Below are 17,425 nucleotides of genomic sequence, written 5' to 3' on the forward strand. Positions count from 1 at the left end.
GGCCATAGTTTGAGGACCCCTGTCCTACAGGATATCTATTTCATTGAAAGCAATCTTCATTCAAGCTATGGCCACCTACTCTGTGCATCCTGTGATAAAACAGTTAATTGTAACTCATCCATGTTATCTTACTTCTACTTATTTGTTCCAAATGTAATGACTTTTAATATAGACAAATAAGCTCCCTATTCTCATACTAGACCAGGAGCTATTCAATATCCTCCATATTCTTCATATATTTTTAATACTTCATTCATTCATTCCAATTCTTCCCATCCCACACTCAATAATTATGCATATTTCTATAGCTTCTCATGATTGCCTCTCCTTTTATGTCTACCAATTTCTACTTCCTTTCTTTACAATTTTGTTATCTTCATTATATACTCCTCATAAAACAAGGAAAATTAGAAAAACACTCCAAGGCCCCAACTCTATAAAATAGTTAATCAGATGAAAATACTATCCATGTATAAACAGTGCCACTGAAGTTAACGGCACAAATAAAGTGCTCCACCTGTAGCTGAGCTCAGGCTGTTGACCAGGAACTGTGAGATCTGGCAGGTATGCATTGATAACCACCGCATATTCAGTGGGTAGCCAAAACTCAGACAAGTTGCATGGCCTGGTAAAAATGGTGCAGGTCTCCCCATCTATTCTATATCCTGTTCTGATACAGAAGATGGCACTCATATTTCTATTCATCAATCACTCTCTGCAGGCCTAATTAATGTATAGAGAAGGTAGAGAACATATTTACTATCCAATTTCTCATCTACCTGGTCCATAGTCTGCTAGTCTGCATGGACTGCATGGTCTGAATAGACTGCTTCCTAGTGAAATCTCATTACAAAACCAGATAGGTGATTTAGAGAGGTACCCAGTTCAGTTTCTCTTGCCAGTATATAAACAGCCTCTGCATTTACCAATGCCACCAACTCTGTACTGCAGTTTCAATATTTTCATTAGATTCACACATTTAAGTGTTTTTCAAGATCCAAAATAAATTGTTCAATATGACAGAACACATTCTTTAAATATTTACCTTATTTTTTCAAGAATACAAATGATTCACAGGGGTTTTTTTGCTTATTTTACTTTTTCTAATACATAAATTAGACTACTGTCTCACTTAATGATTCTCAACTGCTTATTTTCCTTTAGTATCATCAGAATAATATGTAAAGATTTTCCTGTTTTCCAGGAGAATTTAAAACATATCACTTGAACCAGTACCTCTAGGTAGCAATAACTTCAGTTTTAATAGCCAGCACAACTTGGTGCCATCAGCAGACTGCATAAAGTCTATTTCCCTGGTAGAAGCACAATGCAGGTTTTAGCCTGAGTAGTCCAATTTCCATCCCACAGAAACCAATTCCTGAGGCAAAAGCTGGAGGACAGCCAGGGCATACATGGGCTCTCTCTGGTCTGTAGGATCAAGACACAAAAGGAGTCCTCCTTGGGCCATCAATTCTGCAAAGTCAACATTAACTCTTCAGTGGTCTCTGTAACCACTCTTGTAACCAGTCATTTACAGATGTTTCCCTGAATTAAACATGTATTCATAAGTATTTCTATTTATTTTCCCTTCTATACATTTTAACAGGGGCCTTATCCAAAAGCAAAAATTCAGTGGTATTGGGTATTGATCATAGTAATCTACTTGCTACTTTAGATGCTAGGGAATCAAATTTTTCTTCTTGAAATCACATCTTTTCCACAATAAACATTAATTAGTTACTATACAAGTTTTGGAAGAGTAGCTGTTTTTAAAGAATTATATTTAAGAGCTATGAACTTTTTGATCTTGGAGTTTAGTCTGGAGGATATGTTCATTAATATGTTCACTGTTTCACACTTCATATCTTTCAGATCCTTTAGCAAAAAAAACCCCAGTAATTTCAACAGCAATATTTCTCACATTGCTTCATAATTTTCTTCTCAAAGATGACAGCTTGCCAAAGCCATATTGCTGATAGCCTTTAAAATTTAATTAAGGGTCAGATTTTCATTACTGTTTTAACTACCATCACACACTACCTGCCTGACCTCTTTTTTGTTAAGAATGCTTTCTGTCTCTGGAGGTATTTATCTCAAACTCACCACGTGATCCTGACTATGTAAGTACTACTGAGTCCTTGGAGCCTTACTGCTTCATATGTAGCTGCAGAGTTTTTAATCATTGTATAAGTTTTTCACACTGGCTGAATGCCAGGTACCCACCAAAGCTGCTCTATCACTCCCCTCCTCAACCAGACAGGGGAGAGAAAATATAATGAAAGGCTTGTGGGTTGAGATAAGGACAGGGAGATTATTCAGCAATTACCAACACAGGCAAAACAGACTCGACTTGGGGAAAAATAGTTTAATTTATTACCATTCAAATCAGAAAAAAACCCACCTTCCCCCCAACCCTCCCTTCTTCCTGGGCTTAACTTAATTCCCTACTTTTCTACCTCCTCCCCCTGAGTGGCACAGGGGAAATGGGGACTGGGGGTTACAGTCAGTTCATCACACACTGTTTCTGCTGCTCCTTCCTCCTCAAACTCTTTCCCTGTTCCAGCATGGGGTCCCTCCCACGGGAGACAGTCCTCCATGAACACCTCCAACATGAATCTTTCCCACGGGCTGCAGTTCTTCACACACTGCTCCAGCATGGGTCCCTTCCATGGGGTACAGTCCTTCAGGAACAGACTGCTCCAGCGTGGGTCCCCCACAGGGTCACAGGTCCTGCCAGCAAACCTGCTTCAGTGCGAGCTTCCCATGGGTCACAGCCTCCTTTGGGAGTGTGGAGTCCTCCATGGGCGCAGGTGGATATATGCTCCACCATGGACTTCCATGGGCTGCAGGGGGACAGCCTGCTTCACCACGGTCTTCACCATGGGCTGCAGGGGAATCTCTGCTCTGGCACCTGGAGCACCTCCTCCCCCTCCTTCAGCAACCTTGGTGTCTGCCAAGTTGTTGCACTCACATAGTCTCACTCCTCTCTTCTGCTGGCACAGATTTTTCTTTGTTTTTTCCCCCATGCTTAATATGCTATCACAGAGGTGCTACCACCTTTGATGATTAGTTCAGCCTTGGCCAGCGGTGGGTCTTTCTTGGAGCCAGCTGGCTTTAGCTCCATTGGACACGGGGGAACAGAAGCCCCCCTGTAGCCCCTCCTCCCCCCCCCCCAAAAAAAACCAACCTTGCCATGCAAATCTACTACAATCATAAAAAGCAACCAAAGACATGCAGGTGAATATCATCTGTACCTTTTACAACCCTAGTTTTCAAAGGGGTCTTGTTTCAGTTCTGAAAAATAAATGCTATGTGTGTAATCAGTATATATTAACCAGTACTGTAGCTTTTCACTAAAGCAATGGATACAGCTGCTGTAAATAATTCTACACCTGATTCCAAATAGTGCTTTCATAAGCAAAATGACAAATACAGCATATAATTTCAGCTTCTGGTGCGGTTCATTCATGAGCACATAGAATAAACTTGCAAGGACCTGGAGACTGTTTCTGTTATTTTATTTTTACCTTGTTTTCATCATAATAAAATCATACGGCCTACCCATAACCATTAAAATTTTCAGATCAGTCCAGATTCTGCTGTTATTTTCATCAATATAAACCCAATAACAGTGTGAAACACATGGATGATTAGTATCAATATGTCCTGGTTTCAGCTGGGATAGAGTTAATTTTCTTCTTAGTAGCTAGTACAGTGCTGTGTTTTGGCTATGATGTGAGAACAATGTTGATAACCCCACTGATATTTTTAGTTGTTGCTGGGTGATGTTTATACTAAATCAAGGACTTTTTGTTTCCTTGGGCCCTGCCAGCCAGAGGGCTGGAGGGGCACAGGAAATTGGGAGGGGACACAGCCAGGACAGGTGACCCAAATTAGCCAAAGAGGTATTCCATACCATATGATGTCATGCTGAGTATATAAACAGGGGGAAGAGGAAGGAAGGTGGGGATGTTTGGTATTATGGTGTTTGTCTTCCCAAGTAACTGTTATGTGTGATGGAACCCTGCTTTCCTGGGAATGGCTGAACATCTGCCTGCCCATGGGAAGTGGTGAATGAATTTTTTGCTTTGCTTTGCCTGTGTGTGTGGCTTTTGCTTTACCAATTAAATTGTTCATATCTCAACCTGTAGAGGAATGAATCTGGGTTAATTATCATTGATAATATACAGCTGTGGGCTGGCTTCAGGGGCAGTGGGTTGGCTGATGTAGATAAGGTGCAGCTGTGGCTGGTTAAGTTAAGACGTTGGGCAGCTAGTGAAGAGAGAGCAGCTAAGGAGGAGAGAGGAGGAAGAAGCAGAGGAAAGATGAGAAGTGTTGCCTGGATGAGGTGAGGAGAAGGCAGCAGAGGGACTGTATGAAGAGTATATTGGTATAGAGATGGTAAAAGATCTTGTTGCAGCTTGATAGTTTGGAGAGTGCTGTGATGTTGATCCTTGAGTTTCACATTCCTTTCTGATCCTCCTTCCCATTCCTCTAGGTGGGGGGGAGTGAGTAAGCAGCACCATGGTGCTTAGTTGCAAGCTGGGGTTAAACCATGACACAATACTAACATTTTCATTACACTTCTGCAGGGCTTGGAAACCAGGAAAGATTTGTTACAGTAATTTTTTTTTCATTCTGAAAACGCTAAGAATGCTGGACAATTTGTTTTGAGTAAATGTTAAAGGCAAGTTAACCTAGAATTTAGCTGTTGTCAAGGATGTAGTCAGAGATGATAATGAGGAGGGCTAATGATCTAATAACTGCTTCTTGAAGCATTTGCTTCTTATTTCTAAACAGTGTCTGGGAAGAAGGAAAGCATTATAGCAGAGTTCTGCACATCCCTGTGGCGATATATGCTGCATATTCTCTTTTCCTAATGAATTTATGGCCGCTTTTTACTCTATCTGTCATAAAAATCCAGCTTGGAATGAAGAACAAAGGCAAATGCCCCAGAAGACAGCAGATACAGGTCTAGTTGGTTGACAGACAGCTAAATGTGAGCCAGCAGTGTGCCCAGGCAGCCAATAGCATCCTGGCTTGTATCCAAAACAGTGTGGCCAGCAGGACAAAGGAAGTGACTGTCCCCCTGTACTCCACACTGGTGAGGCTGCACCTTGAATACTGTGTTCCATTTTGGGCCCCTCACTACAAGACAGACATTGAGGTGTTGAAGTGTGTCCAGAGAAGGGCAATAAAGCTGGTGAAGGGTCTAGAGAACAAGTCTTATGAGAAGTGGCTGAGGGAACTGGGTTTGTTTAGTCTGGAGGAGAGGACATTCAGGGGGGGATCATATTGCTCTCTACCACTACCTGAAAGGAGGTTGTAGGCAGGTGGGGGTAGGTCTCTTCTCCTAGATAACAAGCAACAGAACAAGAGGTAAATGGCCTCAAGTTTTGCCAGGGGAGGTTTAGATTGGATATTAGGAAAAATGTCTTCACTGAAAGGGTGGTCAAGCATTGGAACAGGCTGCCCAGGGAGGTGGTGGAATCACCATCCCTGGAGGTGTTTAAAAAACATGTAGATGCAGTGGTTATGGACATGGTTTAGCGATGGACTTGGTAGTCCTGGGTTAACAGTTGGACTCGATGATCTCAAAGATCTTTTCCAGCCTAAATGATTCTGCGATTCATTCCTGTGCTTTCCACCTGTGTTTTCACTAGATTGCAAACTCTGTACTTAGAGATATGTATTTGACTACAAAAAATTTACTGGAAGTCTTTCTTAATAAATGTTAAGGACCTGATAACTGTCAGATGTTAAAAAATAAAAAAGAAGTATTTGGAAAAAAAGCTTTCAACACTACAAAAATGCATTGTTCTGTTTTATGCTCTGAACATAAAATACATACTTTTATAAAGAACAGATTTACTAAAACACATGGTCAGAAAGGGAAACTTTTTGCCACCCTTTGTTTTCATCCATAATCCCAATATACCTGTTTTAATAGAAGGTAGATATTGAAGCTGCATTACTTTTAATGATCAATGGATCTTACTGTCATATATATTATATATGATGCCCATCCTGAACTTCTCACTCACAGGGACATGTACACAGGAGCTTGATACAAATAAAAGCGTCAGGGTCAGGAGTTTTTTTACTTCTAATTTACTGTAAATATGGAGAAATTTCTATTATAATTTATTGCCTTACTCTCTATCTAACTTGGCCAAAAGCTACAATAAAAAAAAAATTGAAATTAGATATTAAGTACAGCTAATAAATATGTACTGAATGTGTATGATCTAGCAATTAAATCAATGGTAACAAAACTCTTATAATGAAAACTGCACTACGTAAATCCACTTAAAGCAATGGAAAACTATGGACCATATAAATATTTGGTCCATAAATATGGCCCAAATATTTCTGTTATGACTACCATGATTTTGGGGTTTAATTCCAACAAACTTAATCTGATATCCAGTTAATAAATTCTGAAACACTCACCATGATTCCAGTGAGTAAGCAGACTCCTTTCCCACAGTATGTATTAGGTACCATGTCACCATATCCAATAGATAGAAATGTTATTGAAATCAACCACATTGCTCCAAGGAAGTTGCTTGTAACATCCTGTTGATCATGGTACCTGAAAAGAAAACAATTTCTTTATAATGAAAAAAGTTCTGTTAAATTTTTTGTGCTGTCAGAAAGAAATCTTTCTAACTGGTGTGTGGTGGATCAACCTTGGCTAACAGCCAAATGCCCACCTCTCTGCTCAGAAAGATGGGGGGGACAAAATAGGTTTGTGTAATGAGAAACAAAAATAAAAACTAAAAAACCACCTCCCCCCAACCCCCCATTTCCTAGGCTCAACTTCACTCCTGACTCTTCTGCCTTTTCTCCCAAGCATCGCAAAGGGGATGGGGGTTATGGTCAGTATATATATACTAGGCCTGGCTAGGTTAAGAGTTAGTTTTCTTCAAAGCACCTCATATAGTGCTGTGTTTGGGATTTTTTTACCAAAACGATACTGATAACACACTAATATTCTAGCTATTGCTGAACAGTGTTTGCACAGCATCAAGCATTTTCTGTTTCTCACTCTGTCCTCCCAGTGAATAGGCTGGGAGGGGACGCAACTGGGCAGATGACCTGAATTAACCAAAGAGATATTCCATATCGTATAATGTCGTGCTCAGCAATAAAAGGGAAAAGAAGGGGCTTTAGGGGGTTAGCTATCTTTTGCTTGGGTACTGGCTGGGCATTGTTCTACCCACAGGAGGTGGTGAGTGATTGCTTTTGTATCACTTTTTTTTTTTTTCTTCCCTTTTCTTCCACTTATTCACTTAATTGTTTGTTTGTTTTATCTTGACCCTCAAGTTTGCTTGGGTTTAGTGTTCCTTTCCTCTTCCCCTGTCCCACTGGGGGGAGGAAGTGAGCAAGCGACTGTGTGGTGCTTATCTGCCTACCCGGGTTAACCCACAACATAACAGTTCCTCCCTGTCGCTTCTTCCTTCTCACACTTTTCCCTGGCTCCAGTGTGTGACCTCTCCATGGGCTGCAGGACAATACCTGATCTGTCATGGTTTCTTCCACAGGGTGCAGGGGAATCTCTGCTCTGGTGCCTGGAGCACCTTCTCTCTCTCCTTCTCTGACCTTGGTGTTTGCACTGCTGTTTCTCACTCTCTTTTTCTCTTCTCCTTTGTTTGTGCAGTGTTTTCTGCCCTTTCTTAAATATGCTTTCACACAGGCACCACTAACTTCACTGATTGGCTCAGCTTTGGCCTGCAGTGGGTACATTGCCAAGCCAGCTGGAACCAGCTGTGTCCAGCACAGATGCCACCCCTGCACTCCCCCCCATTCCCCAAACCTTGCCATATATACCCAATGCACTGGTGATAAAGATATTCTAGTAATTTACAATTATTTCTTTTTAAAAGCACTTATAAGTGATTATATAAAACTCAAATACAACATCAACAGTAAAGAAACAGAAGATACAACAATAGCACAAGTAGTACAGATATTTATGCCATTTAAATTTTAGCATTCTGTTATTACCATTAAAATAGCAGAAACCTCTTGTTTTTTAAGAGAGTCTTTTCATAGGGGTACAAGTCCTGTTGATCCTCTGCAGTTGTATAAGTCTACTATAGTTGCTCCAGTCTGAAGCATATACAAAAGTCAGAAATGGATGTGTGGACAGAGAGCAGATCTCTGTTTCCTTGGCCTAAATTTAAGTCTGTAATTAGTAATCTAATAATGAACTGTCGTGAATGCTGAATTAAACAACCTAGGTTCCTCCCTCTCCTTTAGCATGTTTAAGTTAAATAGAACTGTATGCCACTGTATTCCTTGTCATCACAAGTTCTTCACCTTAAAATAAGGAAACCTTCCTTTTGTGTTAAAGTTTACTATTAAATGTAATTTCCTGATGTGCTATTTGTTGTTTTACCATCCTAATAGAATGTGTTCATTTTTTCCTTTAAAGAAAATAAGCTTAAATTAATAGTCTAGTCTTCACATTACATGTATATCAACTCAACTGGGAAGCCATAAGAACATGTTTTAGGTATGAAAACTGCTGTTACTACTCACTCTGTGAGTAAAAAAGGCCTAACGTTAATGTAGATGTAATTTTGCTTCCCAGACACAGAATATCTCTGCAACAGAGACTACCTGGCTGCTACTGCAGCCTCAAGGTTGAAATAACCCCTGCAGCTGCTGTGAAGCCTCAGGTTAGTTACTTGTGCTGTTGGATCCTAAAGGGTATTATTTTAACCAGTCCCTAAATCACTGTCTCACAGTGGGTCACAGAGTTCCACTAGGTAATTAACTCATAAATCCACAGGCAACCCACTTTCCACCACTGAAATAATTACTTTGGTTTTCTTCCTTTCCAGACCTCACTGAATGATGGAGCAAAAATGCAGAGTGAGCACAAAGATGGTGTCAGGAAATTCCCTGTTCTCTCACTTGCAATATATTCCCTATAAGTATCTGCAAAATACCTTCATTCTGCTCTTCAAATTCTTGCCTATGCCCTAATGGTTACAAAAACCTAAAAACTCTTAGACTGAAAAGTCTGCAGTGATCATTCCAAACTAAATTGCTCCATTTTCTGTTTGCCTGTACTCTTCTCTCTGTTGGTGTCAGTGTTGTGTTTCTCACATACTTTATACAAGCTTTTGTAGGTTTTTCTGTTATTGTAGCATCTAGAACAATGCAGTAGCAGTCCACAGCTGGAGCTCCTAAGGATGACAGTGACACAAATAATGATAATCACAACAGCTTATACTAGGTCTGGCTGGGATGGAGTTAATTTTCTTCCCAGTAGCTCATATGGTGCTGTGGTTTTGATTTGTGACCAAAACAGTGTTAACACATGGATGCTTTAGCTATTGCTGAACAGTGCTTGCACAGCATCAAGGCCTTCTCTGTTTCCCATTCTGCCCCTGCAGTGAGTAGGCTAGAGGTGGGTAAGAGGCTGGGAAGGAACACAGCTGGGACAGCTCAGCTGAATTAACCAAACGGATATTCCATACCATATAAAGTCATGCTCAGCAATAAAACTTGGGGGGGAGTCTTTCCAAAGTAGTCATTGCTCAGGGACTGGCTGGGCATCTGCTGGTGAAAGGTGGTGAGTGACTGCCTTTGCATCGTTTGGTTGGGTTTTTTTTCTTTCACTTATTAAACTGGTTTTCTCTTGACTATGTTGTTGTTAGTCATGATGTTGACTTGTTTGTTCTCACTGCCAGTTTATTTTGTCCCTCATCTGCTCCTTGGAGTTTTCCTTCTCTTGCTGTACATCAAACTCTGGGGCTTGTTAATGGCTGGTTTTGGCTTTTGCCATTTGCTGTGCTGTTTATCACTATTGTGTTTTTCCTGGGAGAGCTATGATAAAAGCACTGGCTTGGAGCTTAATCTGGTATTTGGGCCCTGCACTGCTGCCATTCCAGTACTCTGGGAGCCATCTCATGGAGACAATCGGCAATTACACCTTTCTCCTCCTCCAGGAGACACGTGGTGGGGAAAATGAAGAATGGCATCTCCCCTTTCTTCACAGATGTTTCCTGCCTTGTTGCAATGGCCCTTCAGTTTCTTGAACATTGCTGCATAACCAGAATGCTCATATTAGTGTGTTCCATAAATCTGATTTCAGCTTTTCCTACAGTTAGCCAACTGCTTGGAAATGCCACACAGGGTTGTGCTCTGAGATAGTTGAGTCATGGGTGGCAAGGTGAGTGGGAGAATTTGGGCAGATGCTTAGAGCGATTTTCACCTCTGATGGTCTGGGACTTCAAACCCAAACAGGCATGGAATCCTGTTGAAGTGGCAAACCACTGGAAGGAAGGATGCCTTGCCTATACCAGAGAGACACAACTTTTAGCACTCTGTTGGGGCTTTGCCTACATGTACTGAGCCTGTGTCCAGCAACTTCAAAGGAACAAGAAGGTCTCTGGAACTGAGGAAATACAAACAGACACTGTGGCTAAGCCAGAGACCCAACCCTCAACTATAACAGTCACTTCTGTAGTCAAGAAAAAACAATGGAAGCAGAGGTCAACTTGGTTAGTAAGGGAGGAAGCAGCTCTTCCTGAGAAGGAACAGGAGGAAGAATCAGAAGAGGCAGTCTGTTCTGCAGCAGAGCAGCTTCAATAACAGGAGAGGGAAGAGACAGACATCATAAGTCGGAAAATACCTGATCCCTATCCCTGAATGAGCTGTAAGATATGCAGAAAGATTACAGCCATCAGCCAGGCAAGCAAATTATCACCTCCTTGCTCCAGTGCTGGGATGCTGGAGTCAACAGTCAGAAATTAGAGGGTAGGAAAGTACAGCAGCTAGGATCCCTTGCTAGGGACTGGGGAACTGACAAAGGAAGTAGAAGAGGAGCAACAATCCGCAGCCTCTGGAAGCAGCTCCTGTCGAGCATGAAGGCAAGGTATCCACTCAAGGGAGATCTTGTAAACTACCAAGGCAAGTGGACCACTGTTGAGGAAGGTGTCCAGTATCTTAGGGACTTAGCAGTGGTGAAGGTGATCTACAGCAACCTGGAAAACAACCAGGCCTCCAAAGATCCAGATGATGTCCAGTGCATGTGGTCCATGTGTTGGAAGTTTGTACTGGAACATATTGACATTGTATGCCAGCACCCTGGCAATAATGGACTGGAAAGATATTGAGGCACCAACAGTGGATAAATTGGCCTGTCAGCTTCAGCAATTCAAAGAGAATCTATCTTCCTCCTTGACCCTATGGGCTTACATCTCAGCTGTGGACAAACTGTCTTAACAGTTTCAGCAATTCAAAGAGAATATATCTTCCTCCTTGTCCCTACAGTCCAGCATCTCAACTATCAAGCATAGCACATGGAGTCAGCCTTTCTCTGCTCAAGGGAAAGGGAACCATGTACATATGCTATGTGCCACCCTGTGGTTCTAGCTGCACGACCACAAGGACAACATGAGGAAGTAGGATGGTGCACCTACCTCAAACCTAGAAGCCCCCTGTGAGGAAAAACAGTACACAAAAAGGATTCACCCAGGAAGATGACTGCTCCGCTTGCTGTAGAGCAATTCCCCAGACACAGTGGAAGGGCTGATCCTGATAAAGGGACTTCTGGTTTGCAGTTCCAGGAGACAGGTAATGAATGCTCTGACCAGGAATAGAGGGGCCCTCACCCCAGTGAGGTGGAGGAAAGGGATGACTGGGTTTACTGGACTGTATGGATTCTATGGCCTGGCACATCAGACCCACAGAAGTATAAGGCTTTGGTAGATACTGGTGCACAGTGTACCCTAATGCCATCAGAATATAAGGGCACAGAACCCATCTGGATCTCTGGAGTGACAGGGGGTTCCCAACAGTTGTTTGTCTAGAGGCTGAGGTGAGCTTAACAGGGGACAAGTGGGAAAAGCACCCCATTGTGACTTGCCCAGATGCCCAGTGTATTCTTGGCATAGACTACCTCAGGAGAGGGTACTTCAAGGATACGAAAGGGTACCGGTGGGTCTTTATTGTAGCCACTGTGAACACAGGGATTAAACAGCTGTCTACCTTGCCTGGCCTCTCGGAGGATCCTTCTGTTGGGGGACTGTCTGCCTGTTGAAGAAGAGCAGGTGCCGACTGCTATCATGACATTGTACTGACAGCAATATCGCACCAGCTGAGACTCCCTGGTTCCCATCCGTGAGCTGATTCATCAACTGGAGAGCCAAGGAGTGATCATCAAGACTCACGTACCCTTTAATAGTCCCATATGGTCAGTGCAAAAGTCTGACAGGGTGGAAGGTAACAGTGGTTTATTGTAGCCTGAATAAGATCATGCCACCATTGAGTGTTGCCATATCGAACATGCTAGAACTCCAATATCAACTGGAGTTGAAGGCTGCCAAACGGTATGCTACAACTAATATGCCAGTGCATTTTTCTCAATTCCTTTGGCAGCAGAGTGCAGGCCACAGTTTGCTTTCATGTGGAGGGGTGTCCAACACACCTATAATCAACTGCCTCAAGCTTTTCTAGGTGTTGTGGGTTTCTGGAGAACACATATTCTGAGTTACAGTCAGCTTGTGAGCCCTCTGTATTGAATAACCTAAAAGAACTGTTTTGACTGCAGCCCTGAGCAGTGACAAGCTTTTGAACAGATTAACCAGGAGATAGTTCATGCGGTAGCCCTTAGGCCAGTCCAGACAGGAGCAGATGTGAAAAGTGTGCTCTATGCTACAGCCAGGGAGTATGGCTTCACCTGGAGCCTCTGGTAGAAAGCACCCAGAGAGACTTGAGGTTGACCTCTATGGTTTTAGAACTGGGGGTATAGAGGATTTGAGGCCTGCTACATGCTGACTAAAAAAAAAATATTAGCAGCATATGAAAGGTTTCAAATTGCTTCAGAAGTAGTCAGTACAGAAACACAGCTCCTCTTGGCAACATGATTGCCTGTGCTGAACTGGATGTTCAAAGGAAGGAGGCCTACACAATGAGTAGCAGAAACCATCAAAGGAAAAGGCAAATCAAGCCAGTTTGCAGAAGTGAAAGCCACTGAACTAGCCCTAGAGATTGCTGAAGAAGTGGCCAGTACTCTATCTCATGGATGATGGCTAATGCCCTGTGGGGATTGTCAATAGCAATGGAAACAGACCAATTTGCAGCACAGAGGCAAACCCATCTGGGCTGCTGCATTGTGGCAAGACATCACTGCATGGATAGAAAACACTGATGTAAGGTAAAGATACATCGTGTAGATGTTCACATGCCCAAGAGCTATGCCACTAAAGAACATCAAAACAATGAGCAGGTAGTCTAGGCTGCAAGAACTGAAGTATCTCAGGTAGACCTGGACTGGGAATGTAAGGATGAGCTACTCATAGCTCAGTGGGCCCATAAAACATTGGGACATCTAGGGAGAAATGAAACATACAGATGGGCTCGTGATTGAGAGGTGGACCTGATCATGGAGGCCATCACGCAGGTCACTCATGAATGTTAAACATGTGCCACAATCAAGCAAGCCACACAAGTCTCCCTGGAACAGAGGATGGTTGCCAGGATATCAATATGGGGAGGCCTGGCAGATCAATTATATTGGACCACTGGCACAAATATGCCAAGGAAAGTGCCACATGCTCATGGTGGAAGCAACTACTGGGTGTCTAAAAAATACCCTGTGAACCATGGCACCAATTGAAACACCAGCCTGGGCCTGGAAAGGCAAGTTCTGTGACAACACAGTACCCCAGAAAGAATCGAATCAGACAACAGAACTAATTTCTGAAATAAGATCACAGACTTCTGGGCCAAGAACACAGCACTGACAGGGTGCATCACACCCCCTTATCACCCACAAGTCTCTGGAAAGATTGAACAATATAATGGACTGTTAAAGACTATGCCGAGAGCATTGGGCATTGGGGCATGGAAGCACTGGGGTGTAAAACTAAGGAAAATAATCCTTTATTTGAGTTGTATGTTATAGGAAGTACTACATCAGGAACCACCTGAACTGACAAAGAATGAGCCTCACAAGGAACCAGGTGAGTGTTGCAGTGACCCAACCCAAGCCATTCTTTGTGCCCAACAATTCAACACACTGCTTCCCCTGTCCTTGACAGATGGGGACCAAGTCATTGACTGTTATACTGGGTCTGGCTGGGATGGAGTTCACTTTCCCCATAGTGCTGTGCTTGTATTGGTAGCTAGAAAGGTGATGATAACACACCAGTGTTTTGGCTACTGATGCTCACACAGCATCAAGGCTGTCTCTCAAACCCTCCACCCCCAAAGGCCAGTAGGCTGGGGGTGGGCAAGATCTTGGAAGGGGACATAGCCAGGAAAGCTGACCCAAACTGACCAAAGGGATATTTCATACCATACAACATCATGCTCAGCAATAAAACCTAACAGAAAGGAGGAGGAGGAACGGGGGGCATTCATTATTAAGGTATTTGTCTTCCAAAGCAACCGCTACATGTACTGAGGCCCTACTTCCCAGGAAGTGGCTGGACATTGCTTGCTGATGGGAAATAGAGAATAAATCTTTTTTGTTTCCTTTGCTTCCAAGAGCGACCCTTGCTTTCCTTCATTAAACTGCCTTTATCTTGACCCACGAGTTTTTAATCTTATTTTATCCCCCTGTCCTGCTGAGGAGGGGAGTAATAGAGTGGCTTGGTGGGTACCTGGCAGCCAGCCAAGGTCAACCTACCACAACTGTTCTTACAGACATTTGGTAAGGGGCCCATAAAATGGGAGATTAATATGTGTGTATATGTCAAGGGACAGCGGATGGTGGTTAATGAGGATGTATAAACCTGGCTTGGATGTAAAGATGGATTAAGTATGTAGTATAAGCTATAAGCATTGGTAAGAGGGAATTTTGGAAATAAGAAATACAAAGGGAAAGGTAATGTATGGGATAGAAGGATCAAATATTGCAATGCAGTGTGGGTTAAGTAAGTAAAAAGGTTTGAGTAGGGTATAGGAATGAAAAAATATACAAATGGTACAATCAGAGGATACTTAGATGTGTAAGTAATGTGGGACCTGAGCAAATGGTATGGAATAAAGGGTAGAGATTGTACTGGGTCTGACTGGGATGGAATTAACTTTCTTTCTAGCAGCCTGTATGGTGCTGTGCTTTAGATTTGTGACCAAAACAGCGTTGATAACACACTAATGTTTTTGCTGTTGCTGAACAGTGCTTGCACAGAATCAAGGTCTTCTCTGTTTCTCACTCTGCACTCACAGCAAGTAGGCTAGGGGTGGGAAAGAGGTTTGGAGGGGAGACAGCAAGGACAGCTTACCCAAAGTGACCAAAGGGATATTCTATGCCATATAACATCATGCTCAGCAATAAAACCTGGAGGGTAATCTTTCTAAACTAGCCATTTCTTGGAGACTTAGCTGGGCATTGTTCTACTGGTGAGAGATCGTGAGGGACTGCCTTTGTCCCACTTAATTTTTTTCTTTTTTTTCCCGCTTCACTTATAAAAACATCTTTATACCGACCCACAAGTTTTTCTCAATTTTCCCCTTCTCATTCTCACCCCCATCCTGTGATGGGGGACAGTGAGCGAGCAACTTTTGGGTGCTTAGTTGCTGGCTGGAGTCAACCCACCACACAGCTACAGTAGTAACAAAAACACCCCCAAATATAATTTAACTCATCAACACAGAGCTCTGCACAACACAAAGAGATCTGGCATTGTTTTTCCCCCCAATCTATATTAAATGTTATGGATTTCAGTCTTTACTTAACAAACCTTGCAAATTACAGCCATGAAATATATGGATACACAGAGAGATATGTATTTATGCCATTCAGGAGGGCAGAAGAAAGCCTATGTATCATACAAGTCCCTTCCGAATATCACATAAGTGACATGATGAGCTCAAAAAAATTACCTAAAGCCACAATGAATATTCTAAAGCTTGTAACTGACTTAAATACAAATAAATGCTTACACAAACATGTTTGAGTTTTGAACATGACCCTTTCTGTACTTCAGATGGAAAACTTTTCTTATGAAGATGAAAATAGGAAGCAATGTTTTCGGGTTTTTTCTACATTTTGTGCAAAATGTTACATCCTGACAAAATTTCAGCCCTGCATGATGATAATTATAGAAATGTACAGAAAAAAATAATAAATAATTACAAAAAAGAATACATAAAACCAACGTAAGTCTAAATTCAATAAATTTTAGTAGTCAGTTGGAAATACAAGGACTGAGGGCTTGCCTTACATGACTGTACTGGGTATGACTGGGATGGAATTAACTTCCTTCATAGCAGCCAGTATGGTGCTGTGCTTTGGATTTGTGGCTAAAACAGTGTTGATAATACACTAATGTTTGGGCTATAGCTGAACAGTGCTTGCACAGCGTCAAGGCTTTCTCTCCCCATCTCTATCCTCAAAGCAAGCAGGCTGGGGGCGGGCAAGATGTTGGGAGGGTACATAGCCAAGACAGCTGACCCAAACTGACCAAAGTGATGTTCCATACATGTGGTGGGTTAAATGTGGCTGACTGCCAGGCACCCACCAAGTTGCTCTCTCACTACTCCTCCTCAGCAGGACAAGGGGTGAAAATAAGATGAAAAAAAGCTTGTGGGTCAAGATAAGGACAGAGAGATCGCTCACCAATTACTGTCACAGGCAAAAAAGACTTGACTTGGAGAAGATTAATTTCATTTATTGGCAATTAAAAAAAAAGAGCAGAATAGTGAAAAAGACAGACAAAACTAAAAACACCTTACCCCCACACACCCCACCCTTCTTCCCAGGCTCAACTTCACTCCTTCATTCCCAACTCTTCTACCTCCTCCCAACCAAGTGGAGCAGGGGATGGGGAATGGGAGTTGAGGTCAGTTCATAACACTTCATCACTGCTGCTCCTTCCTCCTCACTCTCTTCCCCTGCTCCAGCATGGGGTCCCTCCCACAGGATACAGTACTTCACGAACTGCTCCAGTGTGGATCCTCTCCACAGGGTGCAGTCCCTCAGGAAAAGACTGCTCCAGAATGGGTCCTGCCAGAAAACCTGCTCCTGTGTGGACTCTTCTCCTCAGGCCACAGTTTCTGCCAGGAGACTTGCTCCAGCGTAGACTCCCCACAAACTGCAGCTTCCTTCAGGGCATATCCACATGCTGCAGTGTGGGGTCCTCCACAGGCTGCAGTATGGATATCTGCTCCACCATGGACCTCCATGGGCTGCATCTCCTCCATGGGGGGGAATCTCTGCTCTGCACTGGGAGCACCTCCTCCCCTCTTTCTTCACCAACTTTGGTGCCTGCAGGGCTTTCTCTCACATTTTTTCTCACTCCTCTCTCCCAGCTGCTGTGCAGTGGTTTTTACCCTTTCTTAAATATGTTATCACAGAGGCACCACCAGCTTTTCTGATTGGCTCAGCTTTGGCCAACAGTGGGTCCACTGCAAGCCTAGCTGGAACTGGCTCTGTCCAACATAGGGGCAGCCCCTA

At 42.9% G+C, this 17,425-nt stretch overlaps 1 protein-coding gene across 3 annotated transcripts in view; it reads right to left on the bottom strand.

Moving 5' to 3' along the window:
• The window catches only part of LOC129783151 (small conductance calcium-activated potassium channel protein 2), a 108,111-nt gene that overhangs the window by 44,761 nt on the left and 45,925 nt on the right, over positions 1-17,425 (bottom strand). For all 3 annotated transcript variants that reach the window (XM_055792989.1, XM_055792988.1, XM_055792987.1), the window contains one exon: positions 6,454-6,595. In XM_055792989.1, coding sequence (XP_055648964.1) covers positions 6,454-6,595 — 142 coding nt within the window. The remainder of the gene's footprint in view (positions 1-6,453; positions 6,596-17,425) is intronic.

The sequence above is a fragment of the Falco peregrinus genome, chromosome W, assembly GCF_023634155.1.
Source record: "Falco peregrinus isolate bFalPer1 chromosome W, bFalPer1.pri, whole genome shotgun sequence".
Lineage (NCBI taxonomy): Eukaryota > Metazoa > Chordata > Aves > Falconiformes > Falconidae > Falco > Falco peregrinus.